The sequence below is a fragment of the Tursiops truncatus genome, chromosome 8 (genome assembly GCF_011762595.2).
Source record: "Tursiops truncatus isolate mTurTru1 chromosome 8, mTurTru1.mat.Y, whole genome shotgun sequence".
Classification (NCBI taxonomy): Eukaryota; Metazoa; Chordata; class Mammalia; order Artiodactyla; family Delphinidae; genus Tursiops; species Tursiops truncatus.
Window position 1 is genome coordinate 100,553,840 of NC_047041.1, and position 21,449 is coordinate 100,575,288.

The 21,449-nt window shown below is 55.9% G+C and overlaps 1 protein-coding gene across 5 annotated transcripts; it reads left to right on the forward strand.

Annotated features, from left to right (window-relative positions):
• The first annotated feature begins 261 nt into the window (after positions 1-261).
• Positions 262-11,944, forward strand: RPS6KA4 (ribosomal protein S6 kinase A4). Of its 5 annotated transcripts, none has more exons than XM_033860945.2 (17): positions 262-1,572; positions 1,675-1,746; positions 2,440-2,658; positions 2,754-2,869; positions 3,435-3,641; positions 3,747-3,827; positions 3,908-4,011; positions 4,107-4,257; positions 6,546-6,710; positions 8,466-8,594; positions 8,758-8,891; positions 8,988-9,081; positions 9,556-9,675; positions 9,810-10,004; positions 10,255-10,414; positions 10,604-10,767; positions 11,013-11,944. In XM_033860945.2, the coding sequence occupies exons 1-17, from the start codon at positions 1,518-1,520 to the stop codon at positions 11,205-11,207; spliced, it is 2,361 nt and encodes a 786-aa protein (XP_033716836.1). In that variant the 5' UTR covers positions 262-1,517; the 3' UTR covers positions 11,208-11,944. The 5 variants fall into 5 exon arrangements, with proteins under 5 accessions (XP_033716836.1, XP_033716835.1, XP_033716837.1 ...); XM_033860944.2 differs by having other exon boundaries at positions 269-1,572; positions 9,556-9,729; XM_033860946.2 differs by having other exon boundaries at positions 275-1,572; positions 3,435-3,542; positions 9,556-9,729.
• The last annotated feature ends 9,505 nt before the right edge of the window (positions 11,945-21,449 follow it).

The following is a 21,449-nucleotide window of genomic DNA, read 5'->3' on the forward strand; positions in this document are numbered from 1 at the left end:
TGACGCCCGGGAAGGGGGCCATTAGCCTGGGCGGCAGGACGTGAGTCAAGGCACCTGGGGCCGCCCAGAGTAGGGTGGGGCTGCCCGGCTGAGGTGAGGCAACCTGAATCTGGGGGTGGGGAGAGCTGGGAGGGGTGGCCAGGCCAGCCTCCCCAGGGTGACCTATTGCAGCCTGACTCACAGGGTTTCCACAGCCCTCCCCTTGGGGATAACCCACCGCTCTGCCTTCCTTCTCTCAGCCTGAGTTTCTGAGGTTGGTGGCATGGGAGTGGACCCCCCCTGGCCTCCAGTGGGGTTGAGCAGCTGGAAGCCCCTCCTACAGGCCTCAGGGCAGGGGGCTTTGTTGGCTGCCCCACCCTGTTGGTGGCCCCTGTCAGTTGTCAGGGAGGGGGACAAGGCGCTGGGCCTGATGGGGAGAGCAGGCCACACCTATGTGGCTCTGACACCCCTTTTGAGGTCTACTTTGTGCCAGGCTTGGGAACCACAAGGGGCAGAGCCACATCGGGGTGCGCGCACTGGGTGGGCTGTGAAGGGTGCCTGGGGGCTGAGGTGCTTTTATAGGTCCGCTTGCTTTAGGAAGATTCGGTCAGAAAATCGGCTGCCCCTCCCTGCTGGGGGTTGGGCTGGGCTCCCTCTTGGTGCCCCTTGTAGGTAAGGGGAGCCCAGAGACAGGGCTTGGTCCTCAGGGTGCCTGTGCCCCCAGGCCTCCCCGGCAAAGGCAAGTCTGCAGGGGAGAGGGTCTCGCTGGCTGCCGGGGGTATAGACAGGGAGCTGGGCTGGGCCGGGCGGCTTCTGGGACCCTCTTAGCCTGCCCAGCACCAAGAGCGAGAGCCCTGCTGAGTGAGAGGCGCAGGGCTGGGGCTGGGCTGGCAGTAGCTGGACAAGGGTGGCCGTGTGGCTTCAGGCTGCTCGTCTGGCAAGGGGACCGACAGATCCCCTCCCCTATTTGCTGAGGTCAAGGAGTGATCAAAAATGAGGCAAGTGGGTTGTGATTTTTATGAAATCCCTCACTTTCGCTGGTGGCTAAGAATTGGACAGAGCTGCTTGGCTGCCCTTGGGGCTGGCACCCTGGAGGGGAAGGCGGCTCTAAAGTACCTGAGTGGGACCCCCATCCCCCTTGGGACACAGCCTGACGTGGACTTACCGCCCTGGGGCCAACACCTGGCTTGGGAGTGTCCGCCCCACAGAGGCCCCAGGTTATCCACGGACCCCAGGCACGGCTCCTAAGGGGTGTTCCCAGGTCCCCAGGATGGTCGCCTGGGGCCCGGAGCGCACAGCCCTAGCACCAGCCCCCTGCGCCTGCGGGAGATGGGACCGCCCCGTCCGCCCGCCCCCCGCCCGGCGCTGTCACGTTCCAGCGCCTGACTCAGGCCGCGCGGGGCGGGGAGCAGGGAGGCGGCGCCGGAGCCCGCCTCAGCCCCGGAGGCGGCACCAGGAAGCTCCCGCCCCGGCCGGAGCCGCCATGTAACCGGCGCCGCCCGGAGCTGAGCCTCGCGGGCCCCAGCGACCCGCCGGCCATGGGGGACGAGGACGAGGACGAGGGCTGTGCGGTGGAGCTGCAGATCACCGAAGGTGGGGCATAGGTGGCCCGGGGTGCAGGCCGGGTGATGGCTGCCCAGGCCGGCTGGGAGGGTTCATGCACGGGCTGGGTTCATTTGCCCCCTGTGCCCGCAGCCAACCTGACCGGGCACGAGGAGAAGGTGGGCGTGGAGAACTTCCAGCTGCTCAAGGTGCTGGGCACGGGAGGTGAGGAGCCCTATCCACCGGCAGGTGTCCCAGGCATGGTGCCCCGGGCCTCCCGCTTGCACACCCACCTGGGTTGGGCCAGGCTGCCGGCAGTGCTCCCCAGCCTCTCCCTGCCCTGCCTGCTTTGCCCTGCCCTGCCATGGTTTGCATGCCGACCCGCAGGGCTGCTCCACGTTGACGTCGCTCCTCCCTGGAAGGTCCTCTGGGATCTGCCAACACTCTTGGGGGCTTGCAGCTCTCCTGTGTGATTTCACAGCTCCTCCCCTTGCGGGATATGAGAGCCCTCTCCCCCACTTTGCAAACTCCCCTCCTCGGGTTTGACCGGCCCTCCCCTGTCTGCGTGCACCTCTGCCTCCCTTCCCTGGCTTTGCATCCTTTTGCATCTGTCTCATCTTCCACAGGTTTGCACATGACCCGCCCTCCACCCCACCCCCACCCCCGCTGCAGGCCTCCCGGAGTTGTGTGCCCCCCAGCCTGGTTTGCACATCCCCTCCCTGGTTTCGCTGAGCACCCGCCCGGGGGTGTGCACACCTTTTCCTTAGAAGGCTCTGCCAGTTTTTGCACATCTGCCTCTCACCCCAGCTCCTTCCCCCGACTTGCACACCCTCCTGGCTTGGCAGCGTGCCCACCCTCACCCGTCTGCACCACCCTCCTGTTCATGGCCTACCCTCCGCCCACTCGCTGCTCCCACAGCCTACGGGAAGGTGTTCCTGGTGCGGAAGGCGGGCGGGCACGACGCGGGGAAGCTGTATGCCATGAAGGTGCTGCGCAAGGCGGCGCTGGTGCAGCGAGCCAAGACGCAGGAGCACACGCGCACGGAGCGCTCCGTGCTGGAGCTGGTGCGCCAGGCACCCTTCCTGGTCACGCTGCACTACGCCTTCCAGACGGACGCCAAGTTGCACCTCATCCTGGGTAAGGGCAGACACCTTCCAACCCTGGGGGCCATGGAGGCGGGGGGGCCACCCCAGGGGGCTACTCCGCGACTTTCACCCACCTCCCGCCCCCAGACTATGTGAACGGCGGCGAAATGTTCACCCACCTGTACCAGCGCCAGTACTTCAAGGAGGCTGAGGTGCGCGTGTATGGGGGCGAGATCGTGCTGGCCCTGGAACACCTGCACAAGGTGGGTGAGGACCTGGCCACCTGGCTGTGGCCGTGGGGACTGGGCCTGGGCCTTAGAAGGGGCCTGTGAACCTAGTGGCCTTGGGCTTTCTGAGGGCTGGTGGCCTCGGTGGGGACGGGAGCTGCTTCCCGTAGGCCTCCTGGAAGGAAGGCCCTGGTGCTGCCTGGTGGGGGAGGCCTCCTGGAAGGAAGGCCCCGGTGCTGCCTGGTGGGGTCTCCTCCCCTGGGGTCTCCTCGGAGGGGCTTCCCTCTCACAGGGAGCGCGAGGCTGCTTCCTGGGGCCACGTTCACAGAACTTCTGCAAACGGAGACCTCATGCCTTGGCTCCCAAAGCCGTCATGAGATGGGGCTCCTCTCCCTGGGAACTTGGGGCCTGCTCCCTTGTGGCCTCTCCAGGGTGTCCTCTTCCTTGCTTTTACATCTTAAATGGCTTTTCCTATCCAATGGTCCAGTCCCACCCCGGCCCCGCACCAGCACTGGAGATCCCCGTCCCCAGGGACCAGGTGCAGGGACAGGAGCAGAGGGTGTCGGGGGAGGGATCCTCAGGGCCTTCTTGCTCCTGCCAGCTGGGCATCATCTACCGAGATCTGAAGCTGGAGAACGTGCTCCTGGACTCCGAGGGCCATGTCGTCCTCACGGACTTCGGGCTTAGCAAGGAGTTCCTGACAGAGGAGGTGAGTGAAGGGCAGTCTCGGCCTCCCGCACCCCCGTGCGGGCCGTCCCTTCCCGGCTCCCGCTTCACGCCTGGCTCTGCGTTTCTTGGGGGCGCAGAGGTGAGTAGATCCAGGCCCTGCCTTCGGGGAGTTCCCACTGCTCCGACCCTCACAAGTCCACGAGTCTTAACTCTGAGCCTTGGGCGGGTCCTCTTGCCCTCCCAGAAAGAGCGGACCTTCTCCTTCTGTGGCACCATCGAGTACATGGCCCCCGAGATTATCCGCAGCAAGTCGGGCCACGGCAAGGTGGGTTGGCGGGGGGTCAGAGGGGTGGGTGTGGCGAGGTAGGGGTGGCCGCAGGCCCTCACCCTGGCTCTGCCCCGCAGGCTGTGGACTGGTGGAGCCTAGGCATCCTGCTCTTCGAGCTGCTGACGGGGGCCTCGCCCTTCACCCTGGAGGGCGAGAGGAACACGCAGGCAGAGGTGTCTCGGTGAGCAGGGCTGGAAGCAGAGGGCGGCCGAGGGGCCTGGGCAGGGCTGGAGGGGGGGCCTGCTGCCCCTGACGCCCCCCCACCAATCCTCCCAGACGGATCCTGAAGTGCTCCCCTCCCTTCCCCCCCCGGATCGGGCCAGTGGCACAGGATCTACTGCAGCGGCTGCTTTGCAAGGACCCCAAGAAGCGGCTGGGTGCAGGACACCAGGGGGCGCAGGAAGTTAAGAACCACCCCTTCTTCCAGGTGAGGCTCCTGGCTCGCCCCCATACCTGTCTGCACACACCGGGGCCAGGCTACTGCTCTGGGTTGGGGGACACTGGAGGGATGGTCTGAGGCTGGCCAGTTTCACTTGATTTGGAAAACCTCTCAGATAAAGAAAGCAGGCTTGTCCTCTCAGCCGTCTCTATTGCAACTTGGAAGATGTGTTCTTGGCGGGAAAGCATTCATTGCCTGGTAGGGCTGGCAGGGACTTGAGAATGAATTCATCAGTCCTTTCATTGGACGGGTTCAGAGGAGCAAGGTGACTCCTCAAGTGTAGAGCTGGGAACAGACCCCAGGTCTGCTGTCAGCCCAAATCTTATGACTCTTGCATCCACTCAGGGTTTTGGTCTTTGTACCTGTACAGGCTGTGTGCCTCTTCTTCAGATGGACATGTCTGAATCAACCACGTGGGTTTTGTTCACTTGTTAAAAGCACACACAGTTTAAGGTGCAGTGCAGAGTGAATTCTGTCCTTGTGAGACCTCACTGGCTCGGGCACTACGCCTGGCCAGCATCACTGCCGAGCAGGGCCCTGTGACTGTGAACACCTGTGTCTTGGCCCCTTGCTTGCATTATTTCATGTAAGCCTCAGAACCTTCCTGATTATCTTCATCTTTACAGATGAGGAAACTGAGGTTCAGAGAGGTTAAGTAATTTGCCCAAGATCACTGAGCTAAGTGATGGAGCACAGATTTCAACCCACATCTGGGTGGCTTGAAGGCCCACGCTCTTAACTGTTAGGTTCTGTTTACATGTGGGTATTAAATTTGCCTTGTGTGACGTAGAAACAGAGGCATCTGCTAATGGGCACTTAGAGCGGGCCAGACATCCAGTTACCCTTGCTATGAGTGCCATCTCCTTGAATCTTCCCAGCAAGTACTGCTTGGAAGGGCCCTCAGAGAAGCTTTCTCAGACAGGAGGCTAAGTCTCTGCGGTGAAGATGTCCCTTTGTGGGCGAAGTGACTGAACGGTGTCAGTTTCCTTAAGTGAATTCCTCAACCCACCCTGAGCACATGCCAGGCTCCAGGTGCTGGGAGTAGGTGGACCAGTAGTCACACTGGAGAGGCGCCCCAAGGTTTTCGAGGCCTGATGGTGCCCTTATTCCCCCTTCTCTTGAGATAGCCTCTTTGGTGATAGCAATGCTCAGGTCCCTGGTGCCAGAACTGGGGCCTTCAAGCCCGGGCCGGGCCTCTAGGCTGCAAGTGACAAAAAGTCCAACTCAAGATGGTGATATCTGTGGAATAGAGTCTGGCTGCTAAGAGCAGAGATAGGAATGAATAGTGGTCTAAACAAGATAGCCGTCTATTTATTTATTTATTTTCTCACATAAAAGAAATCCAGAAGTTGGCAGGCTGGGGCTGCTGTGGTGTCTTCATGAAGCCAAGTTCAGTTGTTTTTTTTTTTTTCTTTTTAAATGCTCCTCTATTCTTAGCACGTAGCCTCTGTCCCCAAGGTTGCCTCGTGGTACAAGATGACTGCTGTAGCTCTTGCTATCTAGGTTGCTCTCCAGGTGGGAAGCACGAAGAAGAAGGAGTGGAAGGGCAAAAAGGGCACCTTACCAACGGTTCACCCTCCTCTTCAGGCTCTTTCCCTGGATTCCTACCTCGTAATTTTTGCTTACAAGTAACTGGTCACTGCTAGCTGCAAGGAAGTTTATAAAATACTATTTTTTAGTTGTGTACATTGGTTCCTGAAATAAAATTGGGGCTATAGTACTAAGGAAGACCAGGAGAATGGATGTTGGGCAGGCAACGAACAGGCTCCGCTGTACTAGTTTAAACATAAAAGGAATGTTTTAGCTCCCATAAATGAAAAGTCCAAGGAAAAGTGGTCTGACTTCAGGCAAGGCTGCATCCAGGTGCTGAATCTATGTTATTAGGAATTTCTTTCTTTGTCTCTTGCTTCTGCTTTTCTGCACAGGCACTTCATCATTAGACATTGAGGGGGTCCCCAGCAGTTCCAGGCCCATATCCTCCCAGATTTAAGTCCAGTAGGAGAAAGTGATTTGTTTTTTTTTTTTTTGCACATTAATTCTATTAAAAGCCCTAGAGTTGGCTGAGTGTGGTGGAGGGCTGGTTCTCCAAGAGAAATAGGGATTCTGTTATCAGAGGAAGGGAAACAGAAGCTGGGGAGGCAGGAAGAACAGCTTCCCACACAAATGCCAGTGAGACCTTTGCCTCACTGAGGAGCTGCCTGCTGAGGGTGGCCTGAGTGGACAGGGGTTTCCACTTCCTGCCCTTTGACCCCTTGTCTCTCATTCCTTTTCTCCAGGGTCTGGATTGGGCTGCTCTGGCTGCCAGGAAGATTCCCGCCCCATTCCGACCCCAGATCCGCTCAGAGCTGGATGTGGGCAACTTTGCAGAGGAATTTACCCGGCTGGAGCCTGTCTACTCACCCCCTGGAAGCCCCCCACCTGGGGATCCTCGCATCTTCCAGGTGAGTGAGTGTTCGTAGAACCACAGATGCGGGGGAGGCAGGAGCTGCTCAGCCTTAGCCCTGGCTGACCTGCGGGCACTGCACAGGCCCTGTGTCCTGATCAGGAGTCAGCATCTCCTCTAGATCTCTCCACTGTGTGGAACCTACAATTGTCAGTCATAGAGACCACCTGGGCAGGACGTGCCTTTGAATTTCCTGGTTTATTTTGAAATTTCATGTTCATTTCCCTTCTTCTCCATCATATCTCTATTGTTATGTAAAAATACTGTTTTAAATTATTCACTTGCTTAAGGGGACACTTAGGAAGAGATGCCTTGTTTATACTGTGGCTTTGCACGTCCCTCTGGCACATCATATCGCACTCCTGGGGGCATAGGCCCCCTCCACCCAGTTTTAGAAGCTTAGGCTTGTTGGATCAGTCCCATCTCCTTTGCTCGGCATACAAGGCCTTGCACGATGTGGTCTCTGCTCAGAGCCCTCCCCTCAGCACTCTGTTATCCCACTCAGTGCTCTAGCACCTCTGAACTGCTCAGAGGTGCCAGAACACACCTCTGTACCTTTGCATATGTGGTTCCCTCAACCTGGAGGGTATAGTTGCTCACCTGGCAAAATTCAAGCCTTGTTGTCCAGTGCTGTCCGCATATGAAGTCTTCCCTGCTCCTCTGGCCCTGGGTCACCCTTTCCTTGTGCACCAGCCTGCTACAGACAAAATCTCCTTCTAAACAGTTTGTCAGGTTTTATCCTGGCGCTGACTGAGACTGCCTCACCTGGTCTGAAGCTCCCAGAGGGCAGGGACTGTGTGTTTAATTTCTGTGTCCCTGAGTCCAGCTGGTAATTTCTGTGTCCCTGAGTCCAGCTTGGGGGCCTGGCCTGTAGGACATGGTCCATAAATATTAAATAAGAATAGGCCAATATCAAGTATGGATGGATCAGTTCCCCTCTATGAAGCTCTCACAAGGGACAGCTCTGTGCTTGAATATCCCTCGATCTCCTGCGATCCATCCTCGATCTCACAGTCCTAATGAGCAAGTTTTCTTGTGAATCAGTGGTTACTTTCATTCATTCATTTAATGATTCAAAAGTATGTATTGAGTGCCTTCAATGTGCCAGGCACTGACCTGGGCACTAGGGACGTAACAATAAACTTGACAGACAATGATCCCACCCATGTGGAGCTTGCATTCTAGCGCACAGTGGCGCTGCATTTCTAGGAGAAAACAACACATTGTTAAAATTACCCTTGAGAGTCCCTTGAATTGCCAGGATGTGGATTGTTAGGAAAGGCAAAGAATTAACTTTGGTTTCTCTTTACGTTTCCTCAGTAGCCCCCCTTGCAGAGGAGGCCAAAGTTTGATTTGAAAGGAAGGAATAAAGACTTTTTGTCCTGAGTGGGTAGAGTTGAATTCTCCTAAGTTAAGTATGTGTGATGCCAGGCCACAGTTCTTTCATGTATTCAGCCTATCATATTCTGGGCCACTACACTGTGTCAGATGATGCCCTTGGCACCTGGGGGGATCACTGTGATGGGAAAGGCAGAGTCACAGACTGGCGGGGGAACAGACATGCATGGTCCCAAGAGATCACAGAACAAGGTGGAATAAAATGTCCACGCATCCTGTGTGCACCAGGATGCAAAAGCAACATCCCCTGCTCCAGGGACTTTCCTCTGCCCCGCCCTCCTTCCCGCTGGGTCTGGGCCTTCGGGGACTCCATCTGCACCTCCATCCACCACTGACAACACCCCTCCTCCGCCAGGGATACTCCTTCGTGGCACCGTCCATCCTGTTTGACCACAACAACGCGGTGATGACCGATGTGCTGGAAGCGTCTATTGCTGGAGACCGGCCTGGCAGGGCAGCGTTGGCCAGGAGCGCCATGATGCAGGTGGGTTGGGCCAGGGTGGGGAGAAGTGGGCTTGGGGACTCCAGATGTGGCTTCAGCAGGCGCATGCTGTGGCTTCGGTGAGGTCCGTAGCCTCTCTGAACAGGGGCGTGGCATGGCCGCAAGGCTCCCGGTAGGACCTCTGACGCGTCCCCTTCGCCCCCAGGACTCGCCCTTCTTCCAGCAGTACGAACTGGACCTGCGGGAACCCGCGTTGGGCCAGGGTAGCTTCTCCGTGTGTCGCCGCTGCCGCCAGCTACAGAACGGCCAGGAGTTCGCGGTCAAAATCCTCAGCCGCAGGTGGGCGGGCCCGGGGTGGGCTGGGTTCTGCTGAGCGGATTCGGGGAGGGCGGGGCCGGAGGTCAGCTGTCCTGACCCCGCCTGCCCTGCCCCCAGGCTGGAGGCGAACACGCAGCGCGAAGTGGCCGCCCTGCGGCTGTGCCAGTCGCACCCCAACGTGGTGAAGCTGCACGAAGTGCATCAGGACCAGGTGACGCCTTCCTGGGCTAGGACGGAGCCCAGGGACGCTAGAGCCTGCCCGTGGGGGGCGGGGAGGAGGATAGGAGGCGGGGCCTGAGAGCGCCATGGGCGGGGCCTGAGGACCCGGAGGTCAGGGAAGTGGGATTTCAGGGGAGTAGGGCCTGAGGACCGGAAGGCGGAGCTGAGGATGGCCAACGGAACGGGGCAGGGGGAGGATTTAGGGCGGCGGGTTTTAAGGTGGCCAAAGGGACGGGGGCCTGGAAAAAAGTAGGGGGTAGAAACTGAAGCGAGTCCTAAGGTGGTTCTTGGGGTGGTCTTGAGGTCAGGGTTCGAACAGGGTCGGGGCCTGAAGCCGGGGGCGGAGCTTGATGTTGACCGCGGGGCAGGATCTGGCTGGGCCCGGTGGGGGGTCGGGGGGCGGCCCGGTTGGGTAGGTGGTGACAGTAACCCAGGTGGTGACCTTGGCCCGTTGCGCCGCCCGCAGCTGCACACGTACCTGGTCCTGGAGCTACTGCAGGGTGGGGAGCTGCTGGAGCACATCCGCAAGAAGCGGCACTTCAGCGAGTCCGAGGCGAGCCAGATCCTGCGCAGCCTCGTGTCGGCCGTGAGCTTCATGCACGAGGAGGCGGGGGTGGTGCACCGCGACCTCAAGCCCGAGGTGGGCGCGGGGCCTCAGCGGACTGGGAGGGCTTCGGCGCGGAGGGCCAGTCTCTGACGGCCGCCTCGCCGCCCTCATAGAACATCCTGTACGCCGATGATACGCCCGGAGCCCCGGTGAAGATCATCGACTTCGGGTTCGCGCGTCTGCGCCCGCAGAGCCCAGCGGGGCCCATGCAGACACCCTGCTTTACGCTGCAGTACGCGGCCCCCGAGCTGCTGGCGCAGCAGGGCTACGACGAGTCCTGCGACCTCTGGAGCCTCGGCGTCATTCTGGTATGGGATGGGGTCTCCGAGGAGATGTCAGGGTCCTCCGAGCCTGGGGACAGGAGTTCTCTTGTTGGGGTGGCAGGGTTTGGTCTGAGGCTGGGGTCAGAAGTCGTCCTAATACAGAGGCGAGGTCTCTCTGGTGCTGGGGTCCGGGCATCCTAGTTTTAGGAGTTGGAAGTCAGAGTTCATAACCCATGGGCCTCAGGAGTTAGCCTCTTGGAGAAGGTCTGGACTGGTCTCACTTTTCACTCCCCAGTACATGATGCTGTCAGGCCAGGTCCCCTTCCAGGGGGCCTCAGGCCAGGGCGGGCAGAGCCAGGCGGCGGAAATAATGCGCAAGATCCGCGAGGGGCGCTTCTCCCTTGATGGGGAGGCCTGGCGAGGCGTGTCCGAGGAAGCCAAGGAGCTGGTCCGAGGTGCGAAGCCGGAGGTCACAGGCCGTGGCTGGGGAGGGGGAGGCCATGGGGTCATGATGGGACAGGGTTTGCTACTGGGTCAGGTGTCCTGGTGGGGGACTTGTGGGGAGGAGAGTGGGGCTGCTAGGATGTCTCTGGGGCGCAGCCTCTACACACAGCCCCCCAACACTTCCTCTGTCCTGCCTCCAGGGCTCCTGACTGTGGACCCCACCAAGCGGCTGAAGCTCGAGGGACTGCGGGGCAGCTCGTGGCTGCAGGACGGCAGCGCGCGCTCCTCGCCTCCGCTACGGACGCCGGACGTGCTGGAGTCCTCGGGGCCAGCTGTGCGCTCCGGGCTCAACGCCACCTTTCTGGTGAGGGGCTTTTCTGGTGAGGGGCGGGGCCTGCGGGAGGCGACTCCCGCAGAGTCCTGAGAGGTTGAGTTCAGCCGAGTCCAGGCCTCTGACCTGTCGGGACCCTGACCGTTTGAGAGGCTGGAGGCCAAAGACCTGTTGGCCCTGACCTAGTGGTATGGGAAGGAAGGCCTGGGATGGGGGCCAAAGCTAGGATTTGGAAGTCGAGGCCAGGCCGGTGGAACTTACCGCCTCCTTTCCGCCAGGCGTTCAATCGGGGCAAACGTGAGGGTTTCTTCTTGAAGAGCGTGGAAAACGCGCCGCTGGCCAAGCGGCGGAAACAGAAGCTGCGGAGCGCCGCCACATCCCGCCGCGTCTCCCCCGTGCCCGCCGTCCCGGGCCGGGCGCCCGCCGCCAAGGGAGCCCCCCGACGAGCCAACGGTCCCCTGCCCCCCTCCTAGCCTCCGTCACTGTGACCCTCTCCCCGGTCGGGGCTGTGTTCTAGGAGGCCGGCTCACTGCCCCCAGGCCTCCTGTATAGCTCCGCCCCATCCCCAGGGATTGTTACCCTTCTCTCCCCTCCCCCCCACCCCACCCCCAGACAGAGCAGAAGTATTTTTATAAGCAGAGAATTTTTTTAATGTCTTACCGGATAGAGTTAGAGATGCAGGGAGGGAGGGGGCCTGCTGGGGAGTGGAGTGGGGGGCCCTCTGCCTAGATGCGGCCTCATCTGGTGGAAGGTACTTCTCCCCCAGGGGGCTGCCCGGCAGGGGAGGGCTCCTCCTCCATTTCTAAGCACTGAGTTGCCACAGGGAGAAACTGGGACCTCTCCCCTGCCCTCCCCTGAGGTCCTGCTCTTGGGAGGGGGCACCCCTCAAGCTGTCACTTTATGGACTGTTCGTGCAATTACGTCCACCAAAGACCTGTGTCGGGGGCGCTCAGTGAGAGGCCCTGGGGGACCCCCTGAAGCATTTCTGCCTCACTTCATGTCACCTGCTTCCCCCTATTGAGGCTAAGGAAGGAGGTAGGCGATCCCCTAAAAGGGGAGGCCCCCTTCTCACCCATCCCCTCCCCTTTGGCACAGCTGCCCCTAGCTGGGGGTGGCACCTTGGGGGTCTGGGGTGGGCATCCACAGTCACTGCCTCAGCCCATCCAGGCTGTGCCTTTGACTTAAAAATAAAAGTCTACCCAGTGCTGTGTGTGGCATGTGTGTGTGTGTGTGTTGGGGGTGTGTATAGGCAGAGGTCTTGGGGCTACCTGCCAGCCAACGGGGCCTGAGACCTCAAAGAGGAGGGACAGGGCAGACCCTTCTGGGTAAGATGGTACCCTTTGTCCTTGGCTTTTGACATGAGGGTCAAACAGTTATCTTGGGTGTGTATCTGATACCTCTGCCATGTACCATTTCGGATTCTCCTGGTTGGAAGTAGTAGAAAACCCAACCTAAACTTGCTTCAGCAGAACAGGACTTCTTGGCTTTTTGAACCACACAACCCAGGGGTAGCTTCAGGCGAGACCTGATCAGGATGCAAACATATGATCAGGACTCAGCTCCCCAGTCTCAGCTTTTTATTCTGTTGTGGGCTTTTTTGGTGTTGCAGACTTGGAGGAGTCTCCTTTTGGCCCCAAGATGGGTGGCAGGTGCTCCAGGGAGCTACAGATTGAAATCTGGTGATAAAGAGAGTCTTTGTCTTAGCGTTCCTGGCAGGAATCCTGAGATGTACTCCAATTGGATCCATTTAGGTCAAGTGCCTACGCTGAATCAATCACTGTGGCCAGGGATGCAGTGTGCTGATTGGCTTAGATCTGGATCTTAGACTCCCCTCTGCAACCTCATTGGGTGGAGAGCAGGAGAAGGGGTGGTCCCTAGATAGAGGTCAGTTGGACAGGGCTTGGTTCCGGTCAGGGAGGGAGAGCAGGAGGGGAGCAGCTCATACCCACGGCTGTGGCAGTGATCAGAGTGTGCCCCTCTCAAGGGGCGTGAGACTGCCCTTGTGTGATCCCTCCTGGGTGGTTGTGGCCATAGGGCAGTTTGGCCTGAGCGCCTCTGTGCCCCCCCAGGTCAGGGCTATTTGTCCGTATAGTGCAGATGTCCTGAGAGCCCCAGCCCCCTGCCTGGACACTATGGGCTGCTGCAGGCCTCTCTCCCCATAGGCACCCTGTGGGGTCATCTCAGCATGGACCTTCCCCTCCTGTTCTGAGGTTTGCCTCTTAGAGGAGGAGGTAACTGGAGGCCTGGGGACAGGAGCTGGGGCCCCACAGATGCTGAAGTCAGGGCAAAGCCAGGTGGGCCTGGTGGGCAGGTGGGACCCCATGGGTGTGGGTCAAGGGCAGTTGTGGGGGTGTGGGAACACCCAACTGTATCCCATCCTATGGGTCTGAGGGAGGAGAGGGGGGCCCAGGAGAAGGTCGGAGGGAGGGGAGGGGAAAGCATCGCTAATTCTGACTCTTGTTTTACTGACCGTGTGACTTGAGTAAGTCACTTAACAGTCCCAGGCTTCCCCATTTGTCAAGAGGGAGTCATGGCTGTCAGGATGAACTAGAGGATGAACACATGTGAGAGTGCGGTCATTTAACGACCAAGTATTTACTGGGATTTACTGAGGTCTTCCAGTGTGCGGGGACTGCCCTGAACACTACATGGCTTATCTCATGGACTCCCCACGACTAGCTGATGAAGAAAACACCATTTCCATTTAATAGAGGGAAAAGTGAGCCTCAGTGAAGGTCAGCACCTTGCTCAAGGTCACTCAGCGAGAAGTGCCTTCCATCCCGGTGGTCTGATTCCAGACTTCCCTCAACCATAGGAGTTCTGTAGTGAGAATGGGCTTTAATTTTACCCCAAGGCTGGATGTTTGGATTGTTTAAAACTTTGTTTCTATCATAAATGATGTGGAGACAAGTTGGTACATAAATCTGTGCATTTAAAAAATACCTTGGGCTTCCCTGGTGGCACAGTGGTTAAGAATCTGCCTCCAATGCAGGGGACACAAGTTTGATCCCTGGTGCAGGAAGGCCCCACATGTCGCGGAGCAACTAAGCCGCTGTACCACAGCTACTGAGCCTGCGCTCTAGAGCCGGTGCTCCGCAAAAACACAAGCCACCGCAATGAGAAGCCTGCGCAGCACAACGAAGAGTAGCCCCAGCTCGTGGCAACTAGAGAAAGCCCGCGTGCAGCAACGAAGACCCAACGCAGCCAAAATAAATAAATAAGTAAATAAAAATTTAAAAATAGCTTTATTGAGGGAATTCCCTGGCGGTCCAGTGGTTAGGACTTGGTGCCTTTACTGCTGGGGCCCGGGTTCAATCCCTGGTTGGGGAACTAAAATCCTGCAAGCCACGCTGGGCAGAAGGGCCAAAAAAAAAAAAAAAAAAAAAAAAAAAAAATCACCGAATTGTCCTCTCAAATGGGTGAATAATGTGGTATATAAATTATACCTCAATTAAAAATATCTCAGTAGAGCTATTTTTTCTTTTGGCTGCTGTTTTCTTCTTTTTGGATCTTAGTTCCCTGACCAGGGATTGAACTCAGGCCCGGGCAGTGAAAGCGCCAAGTCCTAACCACTGGACCGCCAGGGAATTCCCCAGTGAGTTTTAGAATATTCGGAGTCGTACAACCATCATTGCATCATTGTACAACCATCAGTCTAGTTTTAGAACACTCTTTTTCACCTCCAAAAGAAACTCTGTGCCCACTGGCAGTCACTCTGCCTTTCCCCTGGACCTTCCAGCCCTAGACAACCATCATCTAAATCCTGTTTTGTAGATTTGCCTACATACTTTGATATATACTTTGAAATATACTTTCAAACATCCATTCACAAATATACTGGCATACAGTCTCAGAAGCAGGGTATGAAAATGTCACATTTCATTTTATGCTCACAAGCACTGAGTGTTATCACTCAGTGATAAAACCTTTGCTATTCTGATGGATAAAAAGTGGTCTCTTATCTGCAATTTCCTCACCCTTCATCCCACATAACTCACAGCCACCCTAAGAAAGAGGTCTTCCTAGTCTCATTTCATGAGACTCAGAGGATGGGAGTAACCCCAAGGAGGGAGCCTGTTGGATGGAAGGGACTGGGGCTCAGAGGAATGAGCAGCCTTGATCTGAGTCCTGCCTCTACCCGGAGTGGTCAGGGAACCTGCAGGGGAGACAGATGACACTTGGGCTGTAAGCTGGACAGGGTGTGACCAAGCAGAGTGGGCGGGGAGAGGGCGGCCACAGGCAGGGAGGTGGGGAGCTCAGAGGCAAGTGATCAGGGCTGCGGTCTGGCAGCCTGCTTCCTTCTACACCTTGACTTTGGTCTCTAACCAGCCCAGCCCTACGTGGAGGCTGTCTCTTCCGGGAGAGCTGGAAGGGCTCACCTTTCTGCATCGAGCCTCTAATTCCCCTCTTAAATGGCCTCACGGGGTAGGCTCAGGCTCCCAGCTCTGTTAAAATGCTGATGCCCTTGAGAAGGCCTGGCAGCCCGTAAACATTCACCTCCCTCCAAGTCACTGTTAACCAGCTGCTGTCAGAACTGAAGTCGGGGTGCTTGCTTTTAGTCTGTGCCTTGCAACCACCATTTGACCCCTCCTTAACGTCCCCTGCATCTCTCAACAAGAATATTCCACAGTCATGTAGTAGGGATTGCAAACTGGTACCAGTGCCTGGCCTAGAGAGACTTGGTATTTTGGGGGGCAGGGGAGACAGCACGTTTGTTTGTTTATTTATTTATTTATTATTTGCCTGCACTGGGTCTTAGTTGTGGCACGCTGGATATTCGTTGCCACATGTGGGATCTTTAGTTGTGGCATGCAGGATCTAGTTCCCTGACCAGGGATCAAACCCAGGCCCCCTGCATTGGGAGTGTGGACCAAACCCAGACCCCCTGCATTAACCACTGGACCACCAGGGAAGACCCAGCACATGTTTCAAAATGAGAAATTGCATATGAAAGCCTGGATGTTTGACTTTTATTGATGGCCTGACCAGTCAAAGCAGAATCTTGTTGCCACATAGAGAGGGCCCCTGCTTTCTGGTTGGCCCCAGTCCCCACCACTCTCTATTGACCATACCAGCTCAGTCCCTCATTTATCTTCCTGAAACCTCTAGGTATCTGAGTTTGCAACTCTCATATAAATAGTCTCCTTCCACATTCACTGCTACACAAAAATGTGGTTTGTGAAATGTCAAAGATGCCCCATCAATCTTTTGTTTGTTTCAAAATTTAAATTTAGTTTGTATTGGGTTGGCCAAAAAGTTTGTTTGGGTCTTTCCATAAATAAACTCATATGGTTCAAAATTCAAAGGCTACAAAGGGGACTTCCCTGGTGGCGCAGTGGTTAAGAATCCACCTGCCAATGCAGGGGACATGGGTTCGAGCCTTGGTCCGGGAAGATCCCACATGCGGCTGAGCAACTAAGCCCATGCGCCACAACTACTTAGCCTGCGCTCTACAGCCCGTGAGCCACAACTAATGAGCCCACGTGCCACAACTACTGAAGCCCGTGTGCCTAGAGCCTGTGCTCTGCAACAAGTGAAACCACTGCCACGAGAAGCCCGCGCACCACAACGAAGAGCAGCCCCCGCTCGCTGCAACTAGAGAAAGCCCACGCACAGCAACGAAGACCCAACGCAGCCAAAAATAAATAATAAAATAAATTTATATAAAAAAAAGGAAGTGTGTGAAAAAGTATTTAAAAAAAAAAAAGGCTACAAAGGTACATAGTGAAAAAAATTTTCTTCCGTATGTCCTGACCCTTAGCCACTGACCTTTTGTTAACAGAGGCATCAATGTTACCAGTTCTTATGTCTTTCAGGAATATTTCATGTATAGTCAAACCAATATAATAATATGTACATATGATTGAAAAAATTCACCTTCACTGAATGTCAATTCTAGAAAAAAATCAGAAAATGCAAAAAGGAAAAAGTGAAAACGATTCGGTGGCCTAACTCTCCATAGATAATCTGCGTTAGTTAACATTTTGATGTATTCACGTTCTGATTTTTACTGATAGAGATTTTTAATGGAAATGGTATCAAATATAAATAAGTAGTTATAGCCTGTCGTAAACTCAGAAATAGATTGTACGTCAATAATTACATGAAACTTTTTTTTGTAGTCACATAATATTCTATTGCATGGGTATACTATGATTTATTTAGACCGTTCTCTGTTTTTGGCTACTTGGGCTGTGTTCAATTCCTTGCTGCTTTTTTTAAAAAAGATATTTATTTATTTGGCTGCGCCAGGTCTTAGTTGAAGCATGCGGGATCTTTGTTGTGGCACGCGGGATCTTTTTTTAGTTGCGGCATGCATGCGGGATCTAGTTCCCTGACCAGGGATCGAACCCGGGCCCCTGCATTGGGAGCGTGGAGTCTTAGCCACTGGACCACCAGGGGAGTCCCAATTCCTGGCTGTTTTAAATAGTGATGCAATGAACATCCTTGTACCTGTCAAATATTTGCTCACCTGTCCAAATATTTCCTTAGGATACATTTCCTAGAAGTGGAATTAATGGGCTAAAGGATGTGCCCACGCGCGCACATTTTAAAGGCTTTCCATATATGTGATCAAACTGCCCTTCGGGAAGATCCTACCATTTTACTTGACTTTCAGCAGCACGGGCAAGATGCAAGCCGCGCTGCCTCCTTGAAAATGAAAGGACGCGTCTCACCAGCCGAGTGAGTCCTTGCCTGCCTGCCTGCCTGCCCGGGTTTTTCTCGGCAGAGTTCCTGGAGGTCACCAGGGGGGCCCTTCTCTCCTCTGCCTTGAGTCTGGCTGGGCTGTGATGGTGGGGGGATGTGAGGCCCCCGAGCGGGATGGTGGGGAGCTCCTCCCTCTCTCCTCTCCATGCAGGGATGGGCGGGGACATCTGTGTGGAGAAGGTGGCAGTGAACCCCACGGAGTCCCAGGGAGTTGGCGTGCGGTGAGGGCAGGCCGGGTGTGGCTGGGACACCTGGGAGCCGAGCCATGCAATTGTCAAGTCATTCACCCGGGCCGGGACTCCACTGCTGCTTGAGCGAAGCAGGGCTAGAACAGCCCCCACCACGGAGAGATGCGGGGTGTCCGGCAGGGCCCCTGGCAAGACACCGGGCACACTGTGAGCCCTCCACAAACAGCAGCTTAACTGAAAAGAAATTAAGAGAACCCAGGGAAAATGAGAATCTGCTCAGGCACGCCCACGACAGGGACCCATGTCCCGGCAAGACAGTGGGGATGCTCTCCCCACCCTCCAGTCTCCCTAGCCCCTGCCCAACAGCCCCCAGGGCCCTCCTTACAGCTTCCACCAGGGCTGATGGTGTCCCTGCCTCCCCCTGGTGTGGGGACCAGATGGGGGCCCCTCCCCTGCTGAGTCTGGCTCTCAGCTTTCCCGACTGCCGTGCTGTCAGCAGCTTGAGAACAAACCAACCAGCTGGACGTGGGTGGGGGTTGGAAACACACCCGCGTGCGTGTGAGTACACGAATGTGTGTGCATGTGAGGACACACGTGTGTGAGCATGAGGATGTGTGTGCACTGAGAGCGTAAGAACACGTGCAAGTGTGTCTGCAAGGTGTGTGGCTGTGTGTGTGTTGTGCACCATGAATGTGTTGTGAGTGTTTGAGTGTGAGGGTGCGTGAGCTTGTGTGAGTGTGTGCGTGTGAGCAAAATGTGTGTTGTGTGAGTTTCACTGAGTATATGTGAGTGAGAGCATGAACATATGAGTGTGTGAGAGTGAGTGTGTATGTGTGTGAGTGTGCTCTCACCGGGCTTTCCGAGGGAGGCACACAGCCTCAGGGTAGAAGCTTTGCAGCAACTCTCTTATTCTTCCTGTTTATCACCCACCCGCCACCCCCCGCCCCACCGCCAGGTTCCCGGATGTGCTTTATTAACAACAGGGATGTGTGGGATTCGGACCCCGAGCGGGATGGATGGTCTCATGGTCCTGGGTGGGGCTGCAGAGGTGAGCTCTTGAGCACACATGGGTCTCAGAGCTCAGCCTCTGGGAGCCTCACTGCCTGACTCCGAAGCCCAGCTCCACCAATTCTTAGCTGGGTCACCCTGGGCAAATTACTGAACCTCTCTGTGCCTCAGAAATGGGGACAATGATACTGGCTACCTCATGGGCTTGTGGTGGGGATTAGATGGGGTGAAACACACAAAGCCCATGGAACACCCCCCAGGTGTCACTAAATGCTAATGATGGAGCAGAGTGGGGTTGGGGAGTCGGCATAGGGCAGAGGTGTCCCTGGGGGCGAGGCAGGGAGGTCGCTGCCATCCAAGCCAGAGACCCAGGCTGGCTCCCACAGGACAGTGCGGACCTGCCTGTGAGTGTGGTCTTGCACCACATCTTTCTTGAAAGAAAACCCCTGCTTCCTTGCTTAAAGGGCACATGGAGTCCAGACAGCTGTTCTTTGCAGATTTCTGAAAACCTCAGAGGTAAGGACTTTTCAGCAGGAAAGGCAAGGAGACTGATTTCAATAAGGTGCATCTCCCAGCAGTGCCTGCATTTTGCAGCTGCCCTGCTGGTGCCAGGGCAGGTGGGTGGGCAGTACCTGGCCAGGCTTTGCGGGTGGTATGCAGACAGCAGTCACCAGGCCAGGGCCTCTGGGGCCCTTCTGCCTCCCGTCTGCTCCCCTCTTGGACCCTCCACACCCTCTGACTCTCCCTGGGACTCAGGAGACAGTCACGTGCAGAGCGAGACTCTGGGACGCCTGAAACTGTCAGCTGAGTGGCAGCCTGAGATGCCCCGTGTCCTGGGAGGAGGCTGGGGTGGGTTCCCGGGCCCTCTGTGTCCAGCTGAATCTGAATTTCTGGGATTGGGTCTTGGAATCTGCCTTTGTAACAAGCTCCCCTGATGCATGTTCAGGGTTTAGAGCCACGGATCTCACCAAACCCCTAAACTTTCCTGATGGAGAGACCGAGGCACACGGAGGGGAAGGGACTCAGCCGCAGTCACGGGGCTGCAGAAGGGCAAAGCCGGGTCTCCTGATGCTCCCAGCTTGAGTTTTCTGCCTCATTGGGCCTGCTTTCTGTAATGTGGAATTTTCTGTAGGGACACAGAGCCAATTTTATGGCAGGAGCTCTCAGAAACCAGTATCCTCTGCCAGAAATTCAGGCCATCACTACTCTACTGGAAGGAGGGTAGTCTGTGGGGTAGGGGCGTCTGCCATGCCCCCTGCCCCCATCCTCTGTGTGTTGTCTTCCTGCCCGTTGGGGACCAACAGGTCCTGCTCGCTGACAGATGTTCCAGAAAACCTGTCACAAGGCAGGCTTCTGGGAGGATGCTGGACACAGAAGGGAATCGGGAGAAGCTGCCTTTGGGCCCATGAGCCCAGATGGGCACTGCTGGGTCAGCAGGGAGGAGTCACAGACAACAAGCAGACTCTGCAGCTTGGCACCCCTTAAGCTTTTACCCACAGGGGCTGCCATGCCCTGCTTCTCCCCCGCCTGAGGCTTGAAGGCTCACACCAGAAGGTTCTTCTTCTTGGAGGGAACCAGATCCAGACGTGGTGTCTTTTGTTTTCTGGGTTTTTTGGGCCATGCACGTAGCACGCAGGATCTTAGTTCACCGACCAAGGATCGAACCCATGCCCCCTGCAGTGGAAGGGTGGAGTCCTAACCACTGGGCCGCCAGGGAAGTCCAGGAGGCGGTGTCTTTTGTTGCCTGCGGAAAGAGGAGACGCTTTCTGGATATGTCCTCTATCAGCGACAAGGGTAATAGTGAGGTTGAACCAATTTATTGAGTCTTATGTGCCAGGCCCCACGCTAAAACCTTCCGTGCCATACAGAACAAATCAATGCCCTTATTATCACTATTGTTGTTAGACAAATAATAGTAATTACTGATGTTTGGGGCACTTGCCCTGTACTAGGAGCCAGGCACATGTTTTGGGCCAAGTACTGTGCGTGGATGAGTTCATTTAATGAATGGGTCTTACATTATTATTATCTGTTACTGTTCCATTTTATGGATGAGGAAAATGAGGCTCAGAGAGATAAATTGTCCAGTCACACAACCACATCCAGGGGTTCGGGCCCCGGAACCCAGGTCTCTCCACTAAGCTCTTAATCATAATGTTAAACTGTCTCCCAAGGTTATCTCCTACCTTTAAGACGGTTCCCCCTAACAGATGTGTGTTTATTTGCGTCCCTCTGCTAAAAATTGTAGCTTTCTTGGCACCTAGGGTCTGGTTCTTGCCTCAACTTGTAGAGCCTGAGGCGCCGTGAATGCCAGCTCTGGACTTTCTTTATTGGAGGCAGACGCGCCAACCCAAAAAGGCAGACGTGTCAGCGGCCCTTTTAGAAGCAAATCACGCCGGTCATCATGTGACATTGCGGTGTCCCTCATCATAGCTCAGTTTTCCATTCTGATCAACAACTTTGTACCACAGTGTGAAGACTGTGGTCTGGAAAGACTAGAGACAGGGTCCTTGAGTAGGTCGTTTCAAGGAGAAAAGCAAACAACACGAACAAAAGATGGATGAGGAGGAACAAGTTCTGAAAAAGTATAGGAAACAAAGACCGTGAGGTCCTAGTAGACCACTAGCTGAGTGTTATAGTAGGTTAGCTGCTGTTTTAAATACTTACCTAGCAGTGGAATATGGTAGTAGAATTGTTGAGGCGAGCACCACAAAACAGTGTCCCATCTCAGGTGTAGAATGGACTGAGAATACCCAACACGGCCTCTTTTTTTTTTGCGGTACGTGGGCCTCTCACTGCTGTGGCCTCTCC